The sequence below is a fragment of the Sorex fumeus genome, unplaced genomic scaffold (assembly GCF_029834395.1).
Source record: "Sorex fumeus unplaced genomic scaffold, SorFum_2.1 ptg000063l, whole genome shotgun sequence".
Classification (NCBI taxonomy): domain Eukaryota; kingdom Metazoa; phylum Chordata; class Mammalia; order Eulipotyphla; family Soricidae; genus Sorex; species Sorex fumeus.
Window position 1 is genome coordinate 62821374 of NW_026606120.1, and position 23959 is coordinate 62845332.

The following is a 23959-nucleotide window of genomic DNA, read 5'->3' on the forward strand; positions in this document are numbered from 1 at the left end:
AAGGCAAATGCCCTACTCAATGTACTATTGCTCCAGCCCCACATCATGACTTCTTAAAAGTATTATATGATTAAATTATTTTGAAAAAAGAGCAGGCATTTATAAACAGCTGGGAGTTTGGCTGTTTTTAAATGCTACTTATATTAATGTATACCCATTACACTACTTGGTGAATTGAAGTCTATACAGCAGATGGAGAAGTTCTCCTAAAGTGGGTGGGGGGAGGCATTATTACTTGTCTGAGGAAACTCTACACCGTGTTTTTGTCTCCTCATCCATTTACTCAGTTTCCTTTAAGTCCTCCTGATCTGAATTACTAGAGATGTCATCATCTGTCTGTTCGCCGGAGAAGTACAACATCAAGGCGTGTGTCTTGTGAGTTATGGTGACAGTGCAGGGCCCCTGGGCCCATGGCTCGCCATCCACCTGCATGGGCATCATCGAACACTTCAGAATCAGCTGGTAATAGGGAACAAACCATGACAAAACATCAGCTCTGACAATGTTCAGAAAGGTCTGCTTCAGTATCACCTATAATCCCTTAACTCTTCTTTGGGGCACGCCTTAGCATTCCATTCTGGGAGGAAAATGATTCTGATCATATCTTTATTCATCAACTGCTCACAGCAGAGGTTCCTAAACCTATTTGGCCAGCAGCCCCCTTTTCAGAAAAAAAAAATTACTCAGAGTCAAAATATGCCTTCTTTTCTTGCACATGCTCACCAGAGTTCAATACCTGACATTCCACGGTCACCTAAACCCCAGAGGGAGTGATTCCTGAATGCACAGTGAGGAGTAAGCCCTGAGCACTGCTGGGCGTGGCCCACCCGAATAACAGAATCCGCCTTCATCATCTTATTTTTTCTGAACCATACCCCTGGCGGTGCTCAGGGCTTCCTCCTGGCTCTGTACATGGCAAATGCTTCACCCCCAGAGTAATCAAGTGCCCAAGCACACGCCCTCTGCACCCGCACCTCCCCTCCGATCACTTCAGCACTCCTGGGGAGGAGTGGGGGTGGGCGTGGGGGTGATAAACAGCCACACCGAGAAAGACAGGTTTAAAGGACTCTCTTCCAATGAAAGCTTTAGTTCTTCAACTGGACTGAGGGCCACACTTCCTGTCCTTTAATCCATTCCACTCCAGTTCCTGCTGTAGCGGTGATCCAAGGCATGAAATACGGGCTGTTAAAAGCTACGGCAGGAGTATTTTTGTCTGCGCACTGACTGCTCAGAAATGGGCTGGGGCCTGGAGGCTCAGGGCTCAGGGGCACAGTGCGGGCAGTCAAGTAGGAGCCTGGAAGTTCCAACCCACCGCGCTCCAAGTGTGATTCCCCAGGGTCGCCACCCCCGCTGTGCAACCTTCCCCACGTGGGAAGCGAGTGACTCACGGGAAGTCTCGCAGCCAAGTGTGTGGCCCTCAGAAGGCACCATACCAAGTGCGTGACCGACCCCTGATCACTACAACAACAAAGGGCTGGGAGAAGGAAGGCAGAGGGGAAATGGACACGGACGGGGCCAATGCAGCCTGAGATGGCCGCCTCTCACCTACCCGCACCGTGTGGGCCTGCCCTATTCGGAAAGGGTTGGCCAGCTTCACTTGAATCTGGGCACAGTGGAAAGACCCGTAGACTCCAACCACTTCCAGCAAACCATCATCGTGCCTACAGTCGGGAAAAGGAAATAAATATGGGCACCAGACATCAAATCAAATCCACCCTACTGGGGCCATTTAAAAAAAATGTTTTTTTTTTTTTAAACAAAGGCGGCTGGTTCAGTCACATATTCAAGACATACCTTTATCCAAGAAGTATAACAAGACAGAAAGCCTGAGGGGGGAAAATGTCCCCTCCTACCCAATCTATGCACAAAAAAGGCAGCGTTAAAGACTAGGTCAATGTAAAGGACACATTGAAAACAGGCACCAACCTGGCGAGAGGGTACGTCTCATCTCCCATTCCTTCCCACAGTCGGCAGCCGCCGCCCCAGTAGCCGATGTTCAGAACTATGATCCCTTCCAGGCTGGGCAGGTCCACGCGCTCACCATCCAGTTCTAGCTTTAAGGAAATGCAAGTAGTCAGTCACTCCAGGGCACCCTGTTTCCAGACAGACCCAAGTAAGAGGCCACATCTGCTGCACACATGGCAGCTGGGAGAGACAGCCTCTGGCTCTGACCGGAACTGCCTCTTCTCTGCTTTTGGGAGCTCAGACTGTGCTTCTGGGAAGGTTCCCTCCTGGTATGGTGGAAGCTGCATTCCTGCCTCACAGCAATGATGCTCCTTGGAGCTAGGTACTAAGCCCCTTTCTTTTGCCCTGCCAGACTTGAGGGTCAGTTTGGTTCCTGCCCGGATGCTGTTAATACACTGCACCATCTCTGCTCACTGGTCCAGCTCTGTATACCCAACTGCCCACAAAATGTCTATCAAGCATCCTCTCTGGAACCTCCTCACCCACACTCCTCAGGAGAGAGCTACACCTCCCCGCCACCCCCGCTAGTTGCCTTCCTAAGTCTTGGACCGCTAGTTCTCAGTTCCTCCTATTCATTTCAAGAGCAGCTGTATTTGACACTTAAGAAATGCGCATCTGTTGCTACCCCTGGCGGCTTGGCTCAGAGCCCAGGATGAAACCCAACTTCCTTAACAGGTGGTAGAGTCCGCTGTGATTTGAGCCCTCCGTTTCCCCAGTCCCAGCTCTTGCTACTTTCTCTACCACTAGTTACCTCCGACAAATACAGCTGTGTTCCCTCCTGTTCCTGGGTCTCTGCTCTATGATGCTGTTCTAGAATCTTTTTCATCTTCTTTACACTTTTGATTCTTAATTTACTGGCCATATCGACTGTGCTCAGGAATCCTTCCTGGTACAGCTCAGGGGAACATGTGCCATGTGGTGGCTTGAACCTAGGCAGGCTGCATGCAAGGCAAGCACCTTACCCACTGTACCATTTTTTCAGGCCGTTACTTAAGTTTTAGATTCCCGTTATTTGTCACTTCAACCAGAAAAACTTGTTTTCTTCTCGATATCTCAAAAGGCTATAATCTGTCTGGATTATACAGTATCTATATTTTTAATAAAACAGTATATTTTCTTTGACATAACCCTTCTCATGCCATACTGCAATGTGGTAACTATTTTCTCCCACCTGTTCCCAGATAATGAATTTGGAACAAGAGATTGATCATTTTATCTTTATGACCTAGGATAGTATCTGGCATTTCATAGGAGATTTCACAAATAAGATTAGTATAAATTAAAAAAAAAATCAAGACAATGAAATCAACTGCTCTCATGGTTTCTTTTGGGTCAGACCTGGTGGTACTCATCAGACCAAGGTAGTGCTGGGGGCCTGACCTGGGGGTCTGGTATGCTGCCCCATTTTGTTAGCCACCGCCCCCCCCGCCCCTCCCCCCCCACACCCTGCAGTGTCATCTTCTGTGCTTTCCTCTAGTAGTGTCAGCGAAACTCAGGAAAAAGGAAATACGGTTAGACATCTAAAAAAGCTCTGTTTTGAAAATGGATCATGCTTCCATTCTACCCTGTCATAGCTGCATGCAGGCTCTGGGTGTCTAATTCTCAGCTCCGCTTGGTCTGCACAGAGCAGCTGGATTTGGCACTGAGGAAATGCAGCTTTCCTTGACCAAGAACCAGGCTCCCTGGGGCTGGAGTGATAGTACAGCAGGCAGGGCGTTTGCCTTGCATGCGATCGACCCGGGTTCGATTCCCAGCATCCCATATGGTCCCCTGAGCACTGCCAGGAGTAACTCCTGAGTGCACAAGCCAGGAGTAACCCCTGTGCATCAGCGGGTGTGACCCCAAAAGCTTGAGCAGGCCCAGTAACGTCTCCATTGGAGACTTTGTTGTTACTGTTTTTGGCATATCGAATACATCACGGGTAGCTTGCCAGACTCTGCCGTGCGGGCGAGATACTCTCGGTAGCTTGCCAGGCTCTCCGAGAGGGGCAGAGGAATTGAACTCGGGTCGGCCTTGTTGACTGCGTGCAAGGCAAACACCCTACCACTGTGCTATCGCTCCAGCCTACTCAAAAAGCAAAATTTAAAAAAAAAGAATAAAAGAGAGAACCAGGCTCTTTGCTCCAAGCTCCTTCTGTCAAGTCTTTACTGGAAGTACTTACTGTCTAGCTACTTCTGTGCTAGTTCAACAGTTCCCTGTACAAATTTCTCTGTTGTTGCTATTAACCATCACAGATTCTTACGGGAAGGAAGGAACATATTCAACTTGGCCACAGTATGGTATCAGGGATGCTGCAGGAATAGTGATAAGTGTTTACCAAGACTGTATTTCACTGTTCCTTTATGTTTATTCTGCCAAAGTATGTAAGAGAGATACACCATAACCTTAATGAAATGTTGGGTTAAAACTTCTTCTGATCAATCTGAAGTTTTTCAATACAGTACCAGACTCACTGTATTGAATGACTTCAGGTTCATTCTCATGTATGAGTAGAGGCCCCCACATTAAGAGTCAAACAGACTTCAGTTAGATAATCCTGGGTTCACATCCTGAGTATGTCTGGGTACAGGACAAATTTGGGGAAATTACTTAAACAACATTCTCTTCTGTCTAATAGGACTAGGACTGTCTACTTTAAAGGGTAGTGGTGAGAATTAGTAGGATAATAACTGTGAAGCACTTAGTGAAATGCCTGGCAAACAAGAAATACTTCATAGAGTAACATAATATGTTAATAGAAAAATCCAACATTTTTGTTTAAAAAATCATAATCCAGAGAGCACCTAAAATTTTAAAAGCTTACCTCAATTTTTTTATTTAAATCTTTACATGCTTGTACTAAACAGTCTTTGGTTCCATAGAATAAATAAACAGCCTATGAGAAATGAACAGAAAAATGGTATTAAAGCAATTTAACATGGTATTTAAAAAATTAAGAAAACTACATTGAACCAAAATTCTGTGATATGAGTGTGGAGCTATGTTTCTTTAGAATGGAGATGAAAAGAAGGGGCAACAACTAAATTTAACTAATCCGCTTTCCAAGGGCAACGTGGGATGGGGTGGTCCATGAATAAATACTACCTTCTCCTAGTTTATCCAAAGAGCTGCATTTCTATAAAGAAATACTGCTAAAATTAAAAAAAATTCTACCTTTTCCCAGTATTTTATGTTAGTAAGAGATACACCTATCAAATGTTTTAATCACTTTTAAATACACAAGGTGAATGAAAACAGAGATTAAGCATATATATATGAACTGCAATTATCAATAAGGCCTTAGTTTCTGTATTAAAAGAAACTATATATTTCAAATCTTTGTAAAAGAGAACCCAGCACAGAGCGATTTTCCGTTTAGTTTTTACATTCTGTTGCTCAATCATTAAAATAAAGCTCAATCAGTCAGGGGCAGGAGACAGTAGAGCAGGGAAGGCACTTGTCTTGCATGTGGCTGACCCGGATTTGGTCCCTGGTACCACAAGGTCCCCTAAGCCCTTCAGGCATGATCCCAGAGTTCAGAGTAATGAGTGAGCCCTGAGCATAGCTGTGTGTGTGTGTGACCCACGGTAGGGAAGCCTGCTTGGCATGCAAGAGCCCAAGTTTTGATTGCTGGTACCACAGGGTGCCCCCATGCTGGGTGTAAGCCCCACGAATCAAGCTGGGAGTTGCTCCTGAACAAATAAGCATACTCCACCCAAACCAGAACAACAAAAAAAATGGAAACAAAGCAAAAGAGTGGGGGGTGGGATGGGGGTAGGGGCAGGCAGGGTTGACCGGGACGTGGCTCAGTGGCAGAGTACAAGCCTTGCTCGTGTGCGTGCACTGGATTCCCATCATTGGACCCCCATCATGGCAACTACAGTATCACCATCAACACCACCACCACCACTACAACCCCCCCCCCACAAACTCCCATCATCATCAACTGTACATCAACTGTATCAGCAACAGGAGCAATGATGTTAGTTAAGAGACATAGAAACAAAGGACTACCCCTTTGGGGAGTTTTGTTCAAGCCAATGAATCTAGTGTTGGTAACAAAAGTTACCATGAATGGCTTGGCCAAAAATTTATCCCTGGGTAAAGTTTCTTTCCAATTCTAGTTGCCGTTAAGATAAATGATCATATATTCTGCTTAGTTATGATCTTAGCAAAAAACAGGCCACAGAACAGTCCACACTCGAATTTTACGAAAATTTCTCCAAGTTACAATGTATCGGAATAAAAGAATTAAGGGTCTACAGTGAGTCTTACACTAAACAAAAAAATTTCTCAAGAGTTACAATGTATTGGAATAAAAGCATTAAGAATCTAAATCAACAGTCCTACACTCAACAGTGCAAGTAAAGATTTCTGCGAAGTTAGTCCTATCTGAATTCACTTGACGGTGAGCTAGATATAATTGAACTATTGATTTTTACTGTACCTTTGGTGATAAGCAGGAAATGTTATTTTATCCAACACACCTTATTAAGAATTCTGCTAGAAAACAGAGATGGTGCCTTCTCACGATGAGCATGAAAATTGAGAGCCATGAGAGCATCGGGTCCAACAGAAAAATAGTTGTTCATGGTGAATTCCTGTGAGAGAGAGAGAGAGAGAGAGAGAGAGAGTGAGTGAGTTAAGGACAAGCAATCATGGCTTCAGTTAAGTCTGGGTCACAGAGTGCCTATAACTGGTAGATGTTATGACAATACAGTACTGGGGCCAGAGTGATAGTACAGCAGGTAGGGCATTTGTCTTGCATGCGACTGACTTGGGTTCAATTCCTGGCATCCCATATGGTCCCCCAAGCACTGCCAGGGGTAATGCCTGAGTGCTGAGCCAGGAGTAACCCCTGAGCATCGCTGGGTGTGACCCAAAAAGGGAAAAAAAAATAAAGAAAAATACAGAATTGTTTCTGCATTTACTAATGTAGTTTACAGAAAACAAGTTTCAGTTCACAGGCTGGTTATACATTTCACCTTCTATTTCTGTTTAACAAATTCAGGCCTTATTTAAAAGAGTTCCTGTTTACGCTCAAACTTCCTATTTCTGTGCTCCCCTTACATTTTCTTCTGGGGTTTGTTTTTGTTTTGAGGCCTTATCTGGTGGCCATATCAGGCTTTTGTAACCCCTGGTCCCACCTGTCTTGATTTATCTATTTCCCCAGTCTGGATTTTTCCATCTCCATCTCCAGCTCCGTCTCATTCCTGAGCCATATACCTACACTGTCAGCTTTTCCAGTGAGTCACAGACTTGGGTCAATATGAACAAAATCTAACTCATCCTTCCCTACTAAAAAGCGAAGCCCTATTTTACTTATCTTGATTAATGTTACCTCCATCTGGCCAGTTTCGCCAGCTAGATATCGAGTGTCAACATTTTATCCCTCTCTTTACTTATTAGTTGCTAAGTCTGGATCAATTTTACCTCTGAAAAAAAAAAAGCCTTCGTTTTTTAGTTAGTTTTTTTTTTTTTTTTTGGGCCACACCTGGTTATGCTGGGGGTTCCTCTAGGCTCTGCACTCAGGGATCGCTCCTCGAAGGCTTGGAGGACAATGTGGGATGCTGGGAATCAAACCCGGGTCAGACACCTGCAAGGCAAGAACCTTACCTGCTGTACCATCTCTCTAACCCTCAAAAGCTTTGTTTTTTGGCAGTGCAAGGGACAGAATTCTGGTCTCATGAAAGGTGTTTTGCTGCTAAGTTGCATCCCCAATTCCTTAAAATAGCTTTTAAAAAATAGGTATCTGCTCTCTCTGTATTATTTTTTATCCATTCCATGACCTGTCTCTATTCTTTCTGCTTGGAAAGCCTTTTATTCCTTTTTTTCTGTTGATCTAGAATAGAGTGAGGCGGAGGGGGAGGGAGGGGAGAAGAAATGGGTGGGGAGGGTTAAGGGGACGGAGAGAGAGTCCAGAGGTGGGGCCCAGTGGTTCACACCTGTGAAGTGTGCATGCACTCTCCCACTGAGCTACTGCCCTGGCCTCACCCAGCCTTGCCCCGTCAGCAGCACACACTCACACATCAGTTCCCATGAAGCTTTTCCAGCCAGATCCATCAGGGCCCAAGTGCGCACACACTCCACTGTATTTGCTGAAATTACCATAACGGAAGCCCTAAAACTGTGCCCTAGGGGATGGAGGTGCAGCGTCTGTCTCACACTGGGGCGGGGCGGGGCAGTAGGGGGGGTAGGAGGGGCCTTCCCGGCACCATAAAAACAAGACAAACAAAAATCCACACTAACTCCCACTCCTCCCTCCTACCAGCCCCCGGTAACAACAAAACCCAACATACCTTGGGTTTTCTTAAGTTATAGTAACCTTTATTTGTTACTTGAACTTTCCATCTAAAACACAGAAGTTTAAAAAAAAAATCAGTGATTGTTATCAAGTCAAATACCAATTAACCTACCAATCAACCTTGATGCCTGTTAAAAGAGGCTCTAATTAAAATAGCATTTGGAAAAATAAACACACAGAAGGAAACATGCCAAGTTTAAGATTCAGCACGAAGCCTTACGACTTCAACCCTTATTTAACAGAATACAGAGCAACAACGTAATACAGTAGCCTCTATGTGTAGGTATATCGTAGTTTTTTACTGTTTTTTTTTTTTTTTTTGGTCACACCCGGGGATGCACAGGGGTTACTCCTAGCTCTGTACTCAGGAATCACTCCTGGCGGTTTTTTGGGGGACCCCCATATGAGCTGCTGGGAACCAAACCAGGGTTGGCCACGTGCAAGGCAAACGCCCTACCCGCTGTGCTATCGCTCCAGCCCCAGTTTTTTACATTTTTTGGCGGTGGCAGTCGGGTGGGTTACAAACCCATGCATGTGTTCTACTAGCATACTACATCCCTGATGGTAGTTCTGAATCTAAGTTTATAAAAGTTAAATTTTTAAAAACTGTGTGTGGTACCAGGGGTCAAACCCAGGACCTCAGATATACAAGGCAAGTGCTCCTCACTGAGCCACCTCCTCAATGTTTAAATAGTAAGAGGAATTTTCAAAATCTAAGGTGGACAATAACAACTCTCCATTAATAAACCAAATAATGTTCCCAATGTACACAGTCTACTTTTGGGGGATGGTATCACTTACCTATCTAGTTTTATTCCATCTGCTTCCATCACATTTCTTAAAACTTGTGCGACTGGGATTTCTCCAGCGTAACCTGTTCCCCAACCCAGAGTATTGGACAGGTCATTGCCCGTACCCAGAGGCAGGACGGCAACTTGGGGAATGTATTTTTCTTGTCCCTAGAATATGGAAGACATAGCTTAGATTCCTTTTTTTCCTTTTTGGGTCACACCTGCAATGCACAGGGGTTATTCTGCACTCAGGAATCACTCCCGGTGGTGCTCAGGGGACTATATGGGTTGCTGGGAATCAAACCCGGGTCGGCCGCGTGCAAGGCCTTACCCGCCGTACTATCACTCCAGCCCCTAGATTCTTCAAACAATTTGTAAGGAAACATTTCACCAAGTAACATTTGGTGAAACTTAAAAAAGATCAAAGCAACAAGCATAAAGAGAACATCTGTATATTGTTTTGTTAAAGGTTATGCCAACTGTCTAGTCATAGAATCTCATTCTTTTTTAAATTAATTTCTTTTATTCATTGAATCATTGTGAGATGGACCCTGACAAAGCTGTTCATGATTAGGTTTTAGTCATACAGTGTTTGACACCCATCCTTCCACCAGTGTACATTTCCCAGCACCAGTGTCCCCAGTTTCCTCCCGTCACCTCCCACCGCACTCCTAACCTGCCTCTATGGCAGGCACTTCTCTCTCCCTCTCCCTCCTCTTGTGCACGGTAGTTTGCAATACAGACATCCCTTGACCTGCTTTTAACACTCAGTAGAATCTCATTTAAACCAGAAAATGCGTGAACTGAGAAGGAATATACTGCAGTACATGGTAAGTTCCTCTTTTCAGGGCTCATGAAAAATTTGGCAAGCAGTTTGGAAAAATACTCAGCTAGAGGCTGAGTATAACATTTATTGTTGGGACATTAAATGGCTTGAATGCTGAAACAATAAATCCCGAAGGCAAAGAACATTATGTAATAATCCGTGACAATGCATGAGAAACCCCCCCCCCCCGTGACTGATAAACTGTAAACATATGGGATGAGATGACTCCCAACATTTCAAATGAACGACAAAACTGAGGAACTCTAAAGGTGGCTTTAATTCTGTAAGTTATTTTAAAACAAGCACATTCCTTCTCAGATTATAAAAAGAAACCCTGTTTATTACAGAAATTTTGATAAAAATAAATGGCATAAAAAATTTGATTATCTCTTTTTTAAGTTACTTGGAATTTTCAATGTTTTCTAGCTGCATAATTAAAAAAAATAGAACCATCCATATTGTCTAATTAATTGCCCTGGAAGTGTCTCTGTAAAAGAAAATCAGGTCTTCGAGATTGAAATACCTTAATCTTCATTTCATCAACTGCATCCAGGACCCAGCCCACGGTGCCGTCCCCGCCACAAACAAGCACTCGAGCAGAGTAATAGGGAAGAAGAGTACAAAGTTGCAGGGCTTTGGAAGGGGGAGTCTTAGTTACATCAAAAACCTAGAAATGAGTAAAAAGGAAAGCATTACATATTGAACATTATTCTCTCCTTATGGTAATGCTATTCCTCCAGATGAGTGTAGGTACAGGTAAACAACATAAGCCAGGATGCAATTTGTTTTTGTGTCACACCTAAGGCAATGCTCAGGGGTTGCTCCTGGCTCTGCACCCAGGAATTACTCCTGGCGGTGCTTGGGGGACCATATGAGATGCTGGGGATGGAACACGGGTTGGCTATGTGCAGGCAAACACCCTACCTGCTGTACCATCTCTCTGGCCCCCATGAACATTTTTCTTTAACAAGATGCCAGGCACTATGCCTGGACTTGCTCTGTCCCTGATCTGTAAAATGTGAATATGATCCAGCATCCTGACCAGGAAATTGAGGCACAGAAAGTTTAAGTCATTTGCCTTTTATTCTCTAGTTAAGTAGGTGCTGACACTCAAATTCAATCCTGTGGTCTCTTCACTATACAATACTGCCTCTTTCCCATTCACAGGAAACCAGAATGTGCTAAGTTCACACCTCCAACTAGTTCTTCCTAATTTTACTTTCTGGTGGAACCACTCTTGGTACTTGGGGGACCATGTGATGCTGGGGATTAAACCCAAGGCTCCAGCAAGCAAAGTACATGCCCCAGCTTAAAAGAATTATTACTTTTGGGGCTGGAGTGATAGCACAGCGGGTAGGGTCTTTGCCTTGCACGCGGCAGACCTGGGTTCGATTCTCAGCGTCCCATATGGTCCCCTGAGCACTGCCAGGAGTGATTCCTGAGTGCATGAGCCAGGAGGAACTCCTGTGCATCGCCGGGTGTGGCTGAAAAAGCAAAAAAAAAAAAAAAAAAAAAGAATTATTACTTTTTCCCCTTTTTCCTTTGTTTTTGTTTTTTTGTGTCATACTCAGCGGTGCTCAGGGTTTATTTACTCCTGGCTCTGTGCTTAGGGGTCACTCCTAGAGGGCCTGGGGGACCATATGAAATGTCGGGGGTTGAACTCGGGTTGGCCATGTGCAAGGCAAACACTATCCCCGCTGCATTGCTCTGTCCCTGATTATTACTCTTTCCTATAGTCAGAAGATTATAGTACCAACACAATGTTAGGACAATAAAAAAACTAAGCATTAAAGGTAGATACTTCTAGAATGGAATATTTTTCTTTTTAGTTACCTGGACTGGATTTAGGAGGATCCTAAATTCTCCCAACAGTCCTTCTCCCATGTTGGTTCCACTGCGAGAGTTGGCCAGGATTATTAATGGTGTCCATTCCTTTCCAAGTTTAGAGGATAGCTAAAAAAAAAAAAAAATAAGTGGAAAGGTTTTACTCTATCAGTGATGAGGAAAACTAAATTTCTAATGTTTGGGTTTGATTTTGGGCTACCCTTATTGATGCTCAGGGTTTCCTCCTGGCTTCCCACTCAGGGATCACTCCTGGTAGTGCTCAGGGGGCCATAAGGGATGCAGGGGATTGAACCCAGGTTGGCCACGTGTAAGGTAAGTGCCCTATCCACTGTACTTTTTCTCTAGCCCTAAATTTGTCATTTCTTTTTTGTTTATTTTTTTTCGGCAACCTGACAATGATCATGGGTTAATCTTAGCTCTGCATTCAGGAATCACTCCGGGGAGAGTTCAAGAGTGCTTGAATCTGGGACAGCCCCGTGCAAGACAAATGCCTTACTCATTGTACTAATGCCTTGGTCCTGTCTAAATTTGTCATTTCTTGATTAACAACACTGCTATAATTTTATGAGAGAAAACCAATGACCTAAGTACAATCAATACAATATAAAATATCAAAGAATTCTGCAAATGGAAACAGACCTGACAGATGCCTTTCCACTTAATGAGTAATTATCTTTTTATGTTATTCTAGATACAGCATTCAGCTTATGTTTGGAGGGTCATATAAGAAGGAATTCATTTGTGTTAAGAAGCCCAGTCTATTGCTAAATCAACTGAAAGTCTTGACATAAGCTGGGTCAAAAATCTTCCAATAAATTTCACTCACTATTTGCATGGTGCTTACTGAAGCAACTAGGAATATATATTCTTCTACATACCCACCATTCTTAAATGCCTGAAGTACATTATCTTTTATTATTTTTGTCCCTAGGCAAAAATCTCAAGTTCTTTCATTCATAGGTTGAACATTGCTTCTTTTTATCCTCTTACCCTGACTGTTCACTTCTGGATGTATTCTAGCATATTTTAGTTGGGTGAGATTTTTATTAAAAAATAGTGTGCTCAAACAGATTCCAGAATTCAGATTTATTCATAAAGCCCAAAGTCAAGTGAAATTCTTAGTTTTTTTTTTTTTTAATGGGAGGGGCGGGGAGAAAAGGGATGTCAGACCCAATGGTGCTAAGGGCTTACTCCTGGCTCTCTGCCCAGAGATCATTCCTGATGGTGCTCAGGGGACCATATACGGTGCCACGGATTAAACCATGGTCACTTATGTGCAAGATCTGGTGCCTTGCCACTGTACTACTTCTGGCCCTGAAATTTTTCTAATCTTAGCATTTTTCCACTTTCCTTCCATCTTTCCTTCTGTTTTGGTTTTGTGGTGGAACTGGTAATCGAACCCACTCACACATGCAAGGCAAATGCCCTGGTGCTGATGCCATTCCCAGCTCTTCCACTTCGGACTCTGCATGTACATACTCGTGAAGTTGTGGTTTTACTGAGTGATAACCCAATAATTCAGATCATATCAGAGATGTAAGGGCTTGTACATCTTAAAATATGTAGTTCAGAGCTGGAGAGGTAGTATAGGGGTTGAGTTAATTGCCTTATATGCAATTGACCCTTTAACTGATCTCTGACACTGGGCACAGAGCTGGGAGTATCTCCCAGCACTGTCAGGGTGACCTCAACCCCCCCACCCCCCCAAAAAAAGGTGATGCAATTATTAAATCTAATATTAAAATTTAAAATATTAAAATACCTGTTTCGGGGCTAGAGTGATAGTAAAGCAGGTAGGGCGTTTGCCTTCTACGCAGCTGACCCGAGTTCGATTCCCAGCATCCCATATGGTCCCCTGAGCACCGCCAGGAGTAATTCCAAAAAGCAAAAAAAAAAACAAAAAAAAAAAAAACAAAAAAAAAAAACCCCAAACGAACAAACAAAAAAACAACCCCCGGGGACTGGAGTGATAGCACAGCACGTAGAAAATTTGCTTTGCATGTGGCTGACCCAGGTTCGAATCCCAGCATCCCATATGGTCCCCTAAGCACCACCAGGAGTAATTCCAGAATGCAGAGTCAGGAGTAAACCCTGAGCATTGCCGGGTGTGACACACACACACACACACACACACACACACACACACACACACCCAAGAAACACTCCACCTGTTTCTTTGCAGGAAATCTGACAAAGTTGCCATTAAAGATACACATTTTTTTCATCTCTACATGAAAAATAGTTTTTCCTTTTGGGGTGCTGGGGACTGAGCTGGAGGCCTCACATAAGCAAGCCACATTCTGGGCCTGGGACATAAAACCTTAACTTTGAAAAGACAGTTTTTATTTCAAAATGAAAAAGTTCAACTTTTGCCTAGTATCCCTTTTTTATGTTTTGTTTCGGTTTTTGGGCCACACTTAGTAGCGCTCAGGGATTACTTCTGGCTCTGCACACAGGAATTACTCCTGGCAGTGCTCAGAGGATCATATGGGATGCTGGGGATCGAACCCAGCAAGGCAAGCACTTCACCCGCTGTACTATCGCTCCGGCCCCTTTTTCTGAGCATTCAAACAGGAAAAATATCTGCGAAGTTTTGCAATTACTCTTAACCTACTATATAAGGATGGAGAGATCCATTTAGATCCATTTTTCATTAACTCCCCACCTATTACAAAGCGTTGCAGATAGTTTTAATAGAACTGTTCGGCCTAGCTTGCGGGAGTGTCTACGGTGCAATGCAAACCGTTCTCTAGGTACTCCATGTCAAGTTCCAGATGGAGAGCTTCTTTCAGAACATGGAAAGAAGTTTCTGTGTTCTGCACTGATAATCATCATGAATCCCAAGCTTGGCTGCTCAATCAGAATCATCTGAGGATCTCGAAAAATACATGAATGACTGGGACCAGCTCGACCTACTAAGTCAAACCTGGTGCGAAGATGGACCCAGGAAATTGTGTATTTTCTTTAGGGGTATGCTTGGAGCTGGGGCAGGACATGGAGGGGCTAGGGATGGAATTCAGGGCCTTGCACGTGGCTGGGCATGTGCTCTACCACTCAAGCTATGCCCCTGGTTCAAGACTCTGTATTTTTCTTTTATTTGTATTTTACTGGTTCACCCTGAGTTAAAAAGTTATTCATGACTTAGTTTCAGGTGTACAATGTTCCAACAACAGTCCCTTCACCAGTGTCCACTGCCCTCCACCACTGTCCCCAGTTACCCTCCCCGCCCCCCCACCTCCCCCCCCGGCCTGTATTTTCAGAAAGCTCCCCAACTTGACTAGGGAATAGTTCAAAGGTCTGCCGTGCATGCTTTGCATGGAGGAGGTCCAGATTCAACCCCTGAGCATCAAGATGGGAGTGTTTCTGAGCCCCACCAGGTGTGGCCCCAAGATAAAAAAACAAAAATAAAATTCAAAAAAATCTCCCCAAACGAATGGAGTATAGACAATGGTTTAAGATACCATTAAAATATCATTTCAAAATTTTACTTTTAGACATGAAAATACTCAAAAGCACAAATCTGTGGGGTGTGTGTGTGTGTGTGTGTGTGTGTATTTTTTAATCTATTTAGGACCTGGGTAAGGTCCTATGGTTTACCACGATGGCATTTTGTTTAACTGAATCACCATGAGATACACAGTTACAAGGTTATTCATGATTGCCATGATGGCCTTTTATAGTCAAGTTATAAAAAATCACTAATTGCAACACTGACTAAAACCAATTTTCTGAAATCAATTATATAGAAAAAGCAAACTTTCATTACCACTGCATAATCTGTTTTTTTGTCTTTACGCATCTGATTAATAGAGGTTAAATAACTTGGAGGAATGATGAGGTTTTTGAATTCTCCGAAATCACACTTCTCATTCTTCAAGCTGTTTGTCATGCACTCATCATGAACTGTTTTCTGACACCAAATGCACCTGAGGGGTGGAACATGAAAGACAACAATTAAAAAAAAAAAAAAGACAGTAACTTTAAAACACTTTGCATACCAATCATTTTTTGTCAAAAAAATTTCAAAAAGTAAACTTCACACTTGCTGACCATAAAATCTGGCAAATGAAATATATATGTAATTGTATCTAGCAAGCCATAACATATGAAACATAGTTGCGCTTTTGTTAAAAACACTTGACAAAAGCTGGGCAGCTTAGCCCAAGTTCAATCCCCCTGTATTTGTTGTTGTTGTTGTTTTGGGGTCACACCTAGCAATAATCAGGTTACTCCTGACTCTGCACTCAGGAATTATTCCTGGTGGTGGGGGACCATATGGGACTCTGGAGATCAAACCTGGGTTGGCCACATGCAAAGCGCTTTAACACTGTCTCCATAACCTGGGATTCCCGAGACTCTTTCAGGTTTCTGTGAGGTTAAAGTAACTGAAGCAGGAGCAAGAGAGACAGTACAGGGGTTAGGTGCATGCTTTGCATGTAGCCGTGCCTGGCTTTACCCTCTACGCATGATCCCAGAGTGTTGCTGGGTGCCCCTGGCAATCCTTGGCATCGCAGGGCCCTTGTGGCACTGAATCCTTGGCCCTTCACACTGACCTGAGGACCTGGATGGACGCAGTCAGCCTACAATTACAGGGTTTAGAGACCCTCACCCCTACCGTGCCTACACCACCCCAAATTTAAGTAACACTAATGTATCATTTCACATTCATTCCCTCAAAAGTGCGGTTTTCCAGAAGCTTATGAAGTGCTATGTCAATAGCTGAATGAAAGGTGTACAAAGCTGTGAAGCCAAAGTGATATACTAAAAATGTACAGCATTATCTGTTTTTGTTTACATATGTACGTGTATCAAGCTTATTATTTTATACTGCATTGTGCCTCAGTTTTAATTTATCATACGATAAGTATCAGCCCACATAATTGTATCAAGCTGGGTGTTTTTTTCTTTTTGGGTCACACCCAGAAATGCACAGGGGGGTTACTCCTGGCTCATGCACTCAGGAATTACTCCTGGTGGTGCTTGGGGGTCCATAGGGGATGCTGGGATTCAAACCTGGGTCGACCACGTGCAAGGCAAACACCCTACCCACTGTGCTATTCCTCCAGCCCCTCAAGCTGGTTTAAAACAATGTTTCTCTGCATATTATCTGTGCTTTGGCTGAAGTTGGTTTATAAGGCCTAAAAATTAAAATCTCTGTGACTTAATAAATGCTCTGTTTTGCATCAGCAGCCTGATGGTGCCTTCAGATTTCTAGATACCCCAAAATTGCTGCTGTGCCTTTGGCCAGACCCCAACAACTTGGGGCCAAGTTTACCAAGAAAGTAAATGGCCATAGTTAGGTATGTGGGAGACACAACCACAAACCACCTCCGGCCCTGCGGTAGGTTACCGGTGCCACGTCACCCCAGGGGGCAAAGGGTGCTGTCTCTCCGCCTGCTTCCCCTTGGTGACTTGGTGGCTGGCATCTTCCAGAGGCCATTAGACAGTCAGGTTTGGGCCCACAGTGTAAAGACACTCGGGGCCTCATGGAATGGGGGTGGAATTCCAAAATAGCACAGTCACTACTACATCATGTTATTCAGAACCAGCAATAGAAAACAAATTGTCTACAGTTGCCTTTTCGGCAGCTCTGAGTGTTGGGGTAAAATCCCAAATAATAATGGTGGGCCTGGTGTCGAAATATTGAGTGTAATCAAAGTAGAGAGAGAGAGTAATGTGGAAATCATCTGCCCCACAGGTAGCGGGAGGATGTGGGATGGGCGGTATACTGGGGTTTTTGGTGGTTTAAATGGGCACTGGTGAAGGGATGGGTGTTTCATCATTGTATGACTGAGACTTAAACCCGAAAGCTTTGTAACTGCTCTCACGGTGATTCAATAAATAAATTTATAAAAAAGAAAAAAAAAGTAAGGTGGACTTCATGCCCATTTCAATCAGCCTAATCAATGGCTGAATAACTAGCAATACTCCTACATTAAAAAAAGTGCCCTGTTTGGGGCTGGAGCAATAATACAGCAGGTAGGGCGCTTTTATATGGAATGCCGGGGATAGAACCTGGGTTGGCTGTCTGCTTGACTGGGTCCCTCCAGACCTACTACCCCATTCTTGATATTCCATTTATGGCAGATTCTATAATACAGAGGATGGCAGAATTAAATTATTATGACGGAACATATGGTTTGCAAAGCCTAAAGCACTCAATTCTACATCTCTACAGTAAAAAATGTGTGCTCAACTTTATTCTGTAAGTTTTGGTAGCACTGTAGCACTGTCTTCCCGTTATTCAATGATTTGCTCAAGCGGGCACCAGTAATGTCTTGTTGTTACTGTTTTTGGAATACCGAATACTTCATGGGTAGCTTGTCAGGCTTTGCCGTGTGGGCAGAATACTCTCGGTAGCTTGCCGGGCTCCCCGAGAGGGGTGGAGGAATTGAACTCGAATGCAACCCGGGTCAGCCACGTGCAAGGCAAACGCCTTACCTACTATGCTATCGCTCCGGCCCAAGTTTTGGTATCGATTATTAAATTAATAAACATTTACTGACAGAACACAGAAGTGAATTTACAGAGCCAAGACTTAATGACCTACTAAGAATCAGCAGCTCTGTTTGATTAATTACAATGTATGTGGATATGGTGGGGGGGAAAGGATGTAATGAAGAGGCCTTATAAATTGACAAGCACTTTATTTTCGGGGGGGGGGGTCCAGGGATCAAACCCAGGCCTCACACATGCATGGCAATTGTTTTATTATGGATCTTCAATCTCCAGCTCCCTAAGCAGCTCAAAATTTCTTTTTCATTTGTTTTTGGTGTGCAAAGGCTCCTAGTGGGCTTTGGAGACCAGACCATATGGGACACCAGGGTGGGCCTTACATGCTCCATTATCTCAGATACAATCCCCAGCACACCATAGAGTGACCTAAGACCCACCAGGAGTGACCCCTGAGCAGAGCCATGATAAAACCACACCCGGTGTGGCCCCCAAATAAAACATACTCAGAGTATAAAAACTATGTAATGTCTAAGTACTCTATAAATTAAAGATCCTTTGTTCCTTATTCTGCAGTTTAACTGGGTCACAGAACTTTAGAGTGAATTATCACCAGCTGCTAATAGTGCTCTCTGAAATGTGAACTTGTAGACTAGGGTTCCTCATTCAGTTAAAATCAAGAACTTGGGGCAAGAGCAACAGGACAGCGGGTAGGGCATTTGCCTTGCATGCAGTCAACTGGGGTTCGATCCCCAGCATTTCACATGGTCCCCTGAGCACCACCAGAAGTAATTCCTGAGTGAAGAGTCAGGAGTAACCCCTGACCACCACTGGATGTGATCCAAAAATTGGGGGGGGGGGAGTCAAGAACCTCAGGAGAATGTGACACGGACTAGGATGGTACCCTCCCCAGGGCTCAATGAAATCCAGAGAACAACAGTCTGGCTAGTGTTTTAAGATTCTCAATAGACCTTTGTTTTCATTCCACACTCTCGTTCCTATAAAGATCAAAGTAGACTGTAATCATGCACAGAGTTACGGGAACACTGCAGAATACATACCACTTTAAAGATACTGATCTTCCCCCCTGGGAATAAGAAGATACTTCCTAAGTTACAGAGAGACAATTTCTACCACAATTTCTACACCAAGCTGAGAACAGACTGCTCGGAAACTGTTTAGAGCAAGCAGCAAAGGAAGAAAAGGTTCTCTAGCCTCTCAACATTCTTTGTGTTCAACAGGCAGAACACAAAATTACCAGAAGCTTGTACTCCGAAAAGACACACGAATATAATAAATGTTCTCTGATAAAATCACAACACTTATTAAAAGCATGGACTGCTGTTTCTGAGCTCAAATTTCTGACTCAGTGGGTCTGGAGTAGAGCTAGGGTTGCCAGAAAGAGGGGATTTGAATTCACATACGCAACAGATAATTCTTTAATATAAGTCCCCCATATGCAAACAGTTCATCTTCCTTTGCTCACTCTGGCAACCCCAGAATTCACAGAACTTCTTGTAAGTTTCTCAGTGCTGCTGCTGCTGGTCTGGAGACCTCACCCTGCAACCACAGAACTAGAGAGACGCTAATGTCATTTACCAAAAAGGAAATAAAGCTCGGGAGTAGGTGAGAGCAGTGTAGCAAGCAAAGTGCAGGAGTCCTGCGGACAAAACAAGATGAGTGTTTAGGATGTCTGCAGTCAGCCTGGAGGGACACTTAACAAAGGAAAGCCCAGAAAAGGAGGAGGTTAGGGGGAAAAAAAAAGCCTGACAGTTTAAGAAACCACAAGCAGTTCGGCACTGCTAGTCCACGGAGGGTGGGGGGCGGGGGGGGGGGGCGGGGTGGCAGGTGAGTCTAGGAAGGCTGCTGGCTCCCAAGGCCCAAGGTGCAAAGCACATGGCGTTTACATGGAAAGACTCACGGTATAAGCTGGGAGGGCAACTGAGTCTTAAGCAGAGCAAGGAATCTGTCAGATAAACATTTCTAAAAAATAATCTGGGTGGAATTTCAGAAACACTAAGATGGTGGTTGTGGTGGTGGTGGTGGTGATGGTGATGAATGTTTTTGGGCCACACCCACACTCAGGGCTTACTCCAGGTTCTGCACCCAGGGCTCTGGGTACCATATGGGATCCCCTGGAAGGCTCTGGGGATGGTCCCAATGGGGTGCCAGGGATCAAACTTGGGTTGGCAATATGCAAGGCAAGCTGCCCTTCCCAACTGTACCATCTCTCTGGACCTTAAGATTATTTTTTTAAGGAGCATTTCAAACACAGTTGAAATATTTATGGAAGTTATTTTAATCTAGCAAGGGAAGAAGAAAACATAACACCAAAAGGTTAAAGAATTAGAAAAGCAGCCTCGTTCTCAGGAGGGAGGGATGCTTAAAGGACACTACTGAAATGTGAAAAAAACAAAAACACTGTCCTCCCGTTGTTCATCGATTTTCTCCAGCGGGCCCAGTAATGTCTCCATCGTGAGACTTGTTGTTACTGTGTTTGGCATACTGAATACGTCATGGGGAGCTTGCCAGGCTTTGCCGTGCGGGCGAGATACTCTCGGTAGCTTACCGGGCTCTCTGAGAGGGGTGGAGGAATTGAACTCGGGTCGGCCATGTTGGCTGCGTGCAAGGCCAACGCCCTACCCGCTGTGCTATCGCTCCAGCCCACTGAAATGTGAATATCTAAATATCATTCACAAAATTCTGTAGTTTAAAAAAAAAATTATCCCTAAGTCTAAATCTGGTGTGTATAAAATTATTTAAAACTAGATGTGGACATAACAACATTCATACTATTTCAAGAAAAAAATACAGTAACTTGCAATCATCTTGTGCCAGCTTCCTAGTTCAGATCTTAAACATATTTAGGGCCTTCCTACTTGTTAAATAAAAATATTCACTCTGAAGGTGTCCAGGCTTAAGGCGGAGATAAGCTCTCTGTGAACATTCCTGACCCTTTCCTGGAGGTTAGAAATGCTGGACACCAGCTCTATTTTTACCTTCCACTAAAATTCTCTCACCTGTGAAGCAATTAAAATAAATGACACACACAAACACCCCCTTTACCAGTCTCGACCATGACAAAAGGACATCGTCACTGACATTAAGACTGTACTTAAGATGACATGCATTGTGTTATGTATTTGAGTCTCATGCTCCATGGACTGAGATGGGTGTGTCTTTTAAAACAGTGTGCTACTAAAAGTGACTTAAAAGGTATGTGTCTAAGGAGCTACAGGTGCCGGAAAAGCATCAAACAAAACAAATCCCTCTAAGCGTCCTTTGCGAAAGTGTTTCACAATACAGTCTCAATACCTTTCATTACAAAAGACTTCTGAAGTGCGGGCTGGCTGTAACACCTGTTCTTTATCCTATGTGCTGAGCATCTATCTCTCCAAGGAAAAGTTAACCTCTCCTTATAGGAAGTGGAAAGGAATAGTAACAGAAGAATAGTAACAGAAGTAATTGTAACAGAAGCAAAAATAAAACATCTCTCCTTATAGGAAAAGGAGAGGAATGGTAACAGAAATCATCTCTCCTTATAGGAAGAGGAGAGGAATAGTAACGGAAGAATAGTAACAGAAGTAATTGTAACAGAAGCAAAAACAAAAGACACATAGAGTGGATTTGGAGGCTTCGGGATTAGAGTGTTAAGAGCAGCCTTTTATTCCCCCATAGGGCAGGTGGGGTGAGAAGAGGCTTAGCTGCATCTCCGCGGAAGATGACTCATACAGAGACTCCGGCGGCTCCTCCTCGCTGAGCACGGGGCGCAGGGATGTTTATGAGCCCTGAAGTGGTCTAGGCCACAGGCAGGATAAAAGCAGCCCCACCTGCTCTTAAAGGTCAACACGCCCCCACCCAACCCCACCGCGGCGGACTGTGAGTCCCTCGATCCCCACGCGGGCTGTACCTGTAATCACAGAGCTTGGGCTGACTGCCGCACTGCTGCCTGCACACCACGCAGGAGCTGCACAGGGGCACGTTGCCCCGGATCCAGTGGTGGGCCATGGGCTCCCGGGAGCCGCCGCCGTCGCTCTTGAGCATGATCTCCTTGCACTGGAAGCGCTGCTCGGCCTTCTTGAGGCAGCCCTCGTCCACGCGCAGGCCGCAGCAGTCGCAGAAGGCGCCCTGCAGGATGTGCTGCGCGCACACGCAGCAGTAGGTGGGCTGGCTGAACAGATCCGTGTCGCGCCAGCCGTGCTGGCTCCGGCGGAAGATGTCCCTGCGGTGCAGCTGCCGGCGCGAGCGCTGCAGGCTGCACCAGAACGTGATGAACACCGGCAGCAGCACCGAGCACAGCGTCCACAGCACCAGGTGCCCGTCGGCAAACAGCCCGGAGGCCGGCGCCGCTCGCTTCTCCCCTTCCATCTTCTCGAGTGCCGGCTCCCGCTTCCTGCCTCGGAGAGACAAGGGCGGGGTCGAGCGCGGGCAAGGGCTGCCGGTGCAGGTGGTCCTCCCGGGGGGGGGGGCGCCGGGGAGGGATGCAAGCATCTTCTTCCCGCCGCCGGCCTCCGCGACCGCGCGCTCCCACGCTCGGGTCCCCCTTCTGCCTCCGACCCCGCCTGCTCCCCAAGCCTGGCTCCGGGAAATGCGCAGGAGACTCAAAGCGGCTCCCCCACCCCACCCCCCCGCCCGTCCCCAGGGATGTCCGGCGCCGCCCGGCTCCCTAACGGTTAGCGCTGGCCTCCCACTTCCCTTGCGAGCGCCGCGGCGCAAACAGATGCGCGGACAGCTCCCGGCCCGCGCGGCTCCCGCACCTTCGACCCTCTCAAGAGGCCTGGGCGACCGCGGCCTCGGGCCAGCCCGCTCCCGAGGCCGTCTTACCTCAAGCGGAGGCGGAGGCGCGGCTGCACAGGCCAGGCCTCGGGCCGCACTCGCACCGACGCCCGCACAGCGTTGAGCGAGCCCCGGACTCCGCGCGCACACACGCACTCACGCACCGAGGACTGGAGCGGCGGCGGCGGGGGCGGGGCCAGCGGCGGAGGCCCGGGGCGGGGCGGAGATGCGAGGTGGGACGAGAAGGCGTCGGAGTCCCAGGGGGCGGGGCCTCGGGGAGAGGCGGAGATGGATGGAAGGGGCGTGGCCTCGGAGAAAGGTGGAGATGATGGAAGGGGGGCCTCAGGAGAGGCGGAGATGGACGGAAGGGGCGGGGCTCGGGAGGGGCGGAGCGGATGGAAGGGGCGGGGCCTCAGGAGCGGCGGAGATGGAGGGAAGGGGCGGGGCATCGGGAGAGGCAGAGCCGATGGAAAGGGCGGGGCCTCGGGGAGAGGCGGGAGATGAATGAAGGGGCGGGGCCTCGGGGGAAAGCAGAGATGCTGGAAGGGGCGGGGCCTCAGGAGAAGGGCGGATGGATGAAGGGGAGGGGCCTCGGGGAGAGGCGGGAGATGGATGGAAGGGGCGGAGCCTCCAGGAGAGGCGGGAGGGGATGGGAGGGGCGGGGCCTCGGGGAAAGGCAGAGATGGTGGAAGGGGCGGGGTCCTGAAGGCGTGGCCTAAGACATCGGCTGGGCGGAGTGAGCCGGAAAGTGGCGGGGGCGAGGGGGATGATAATAGAAGATGGATGTTTCAGCCTGGTAGATCGAGATCCTAGAAATTTCCAGTCCGTGTGACTGACTTAATGAGTCACGGCTATCTGTGACCTTCATTTTCCTCCCCTGCAAAAGGTGGGATCTGGCATGGATTTGAATGCTGGCAGGAAGAAAAGTGGGTCCTTTGAATATTGTATGCTAAGTATAATGGGAAAATCCAAGCGAACAGATTGACAGATGTCCCCTTGGTTCTTGCTAGTTGTTTATTA

At 45.9% G+C, this 23959-nt stretch overlaps 1 protein-coding gene across 2 annotated transcripts; it reads right to left on the reverse strand.

The window, feature by feature from the left end:
- On the reverse strand, nt 1-23178 carry DGKE (diacylglycerol kinase epsilon). Of its 2 annotated transcripts, none has more exons than XM_056127364.1 (12): nt 22988-23178; nt 22074-22556; nt 15477-15636; nt 11699-11818; nt 10389-10532; nt 9050-9207; nt 8244-8295; nt 6432-6545; nt 4769-4840; nt 1927-2054; nt 1550-1661; nt 1-459 (listed from the first exon to the last, which is right to left on the reverse strand). In XM_056127364.1, the coding sequence occupies exons 2-12, from the start codon at nt 22529-22531 to the stop codon at nt 280-282; spliced, it is 1698 nt and encodes a 565-aa protein (XP_055983339.1). In that variant the 5' UTR covers nt 22532-22556; nt 22988-23178; the 3' UTR covers nt 1-279. The 2 variants fall into 2 exon arrangements, with proteins under 2 accessions (XP_055983339.1, XP_055983340.1); XM_056127365.1 differs by having other exon boundaries at nt 22074-22560.
- Nucleotides 23179-23959: the final 781 nt, after the last annotated feature.

Bases quoted from the DNA above. Each gene is read 5' to 3' on its own strand.
- DGKE (XM_056127364.1), bottom strand. From the start codon at position 22,531: ATGGAAGGGGAGAAGCGAGCGGCGCCGGCCTCCGGGCTGTTTGCCGAC. The intron at 11,819-15,476 runs GTAATGAAAGTT...TTTTTTTTTTAG, and splicing joins AAAAAACAGATTATGCAGTG to CTATCCTCTAAACTTGGAAA. The intron at 4,841-6,431 runs GTGTGTTGGATA...CATTTCTCATAG, and splicing joins CTAGCAGAATTCTTAATAAG to GCTGTTTATTTATTCTATGG.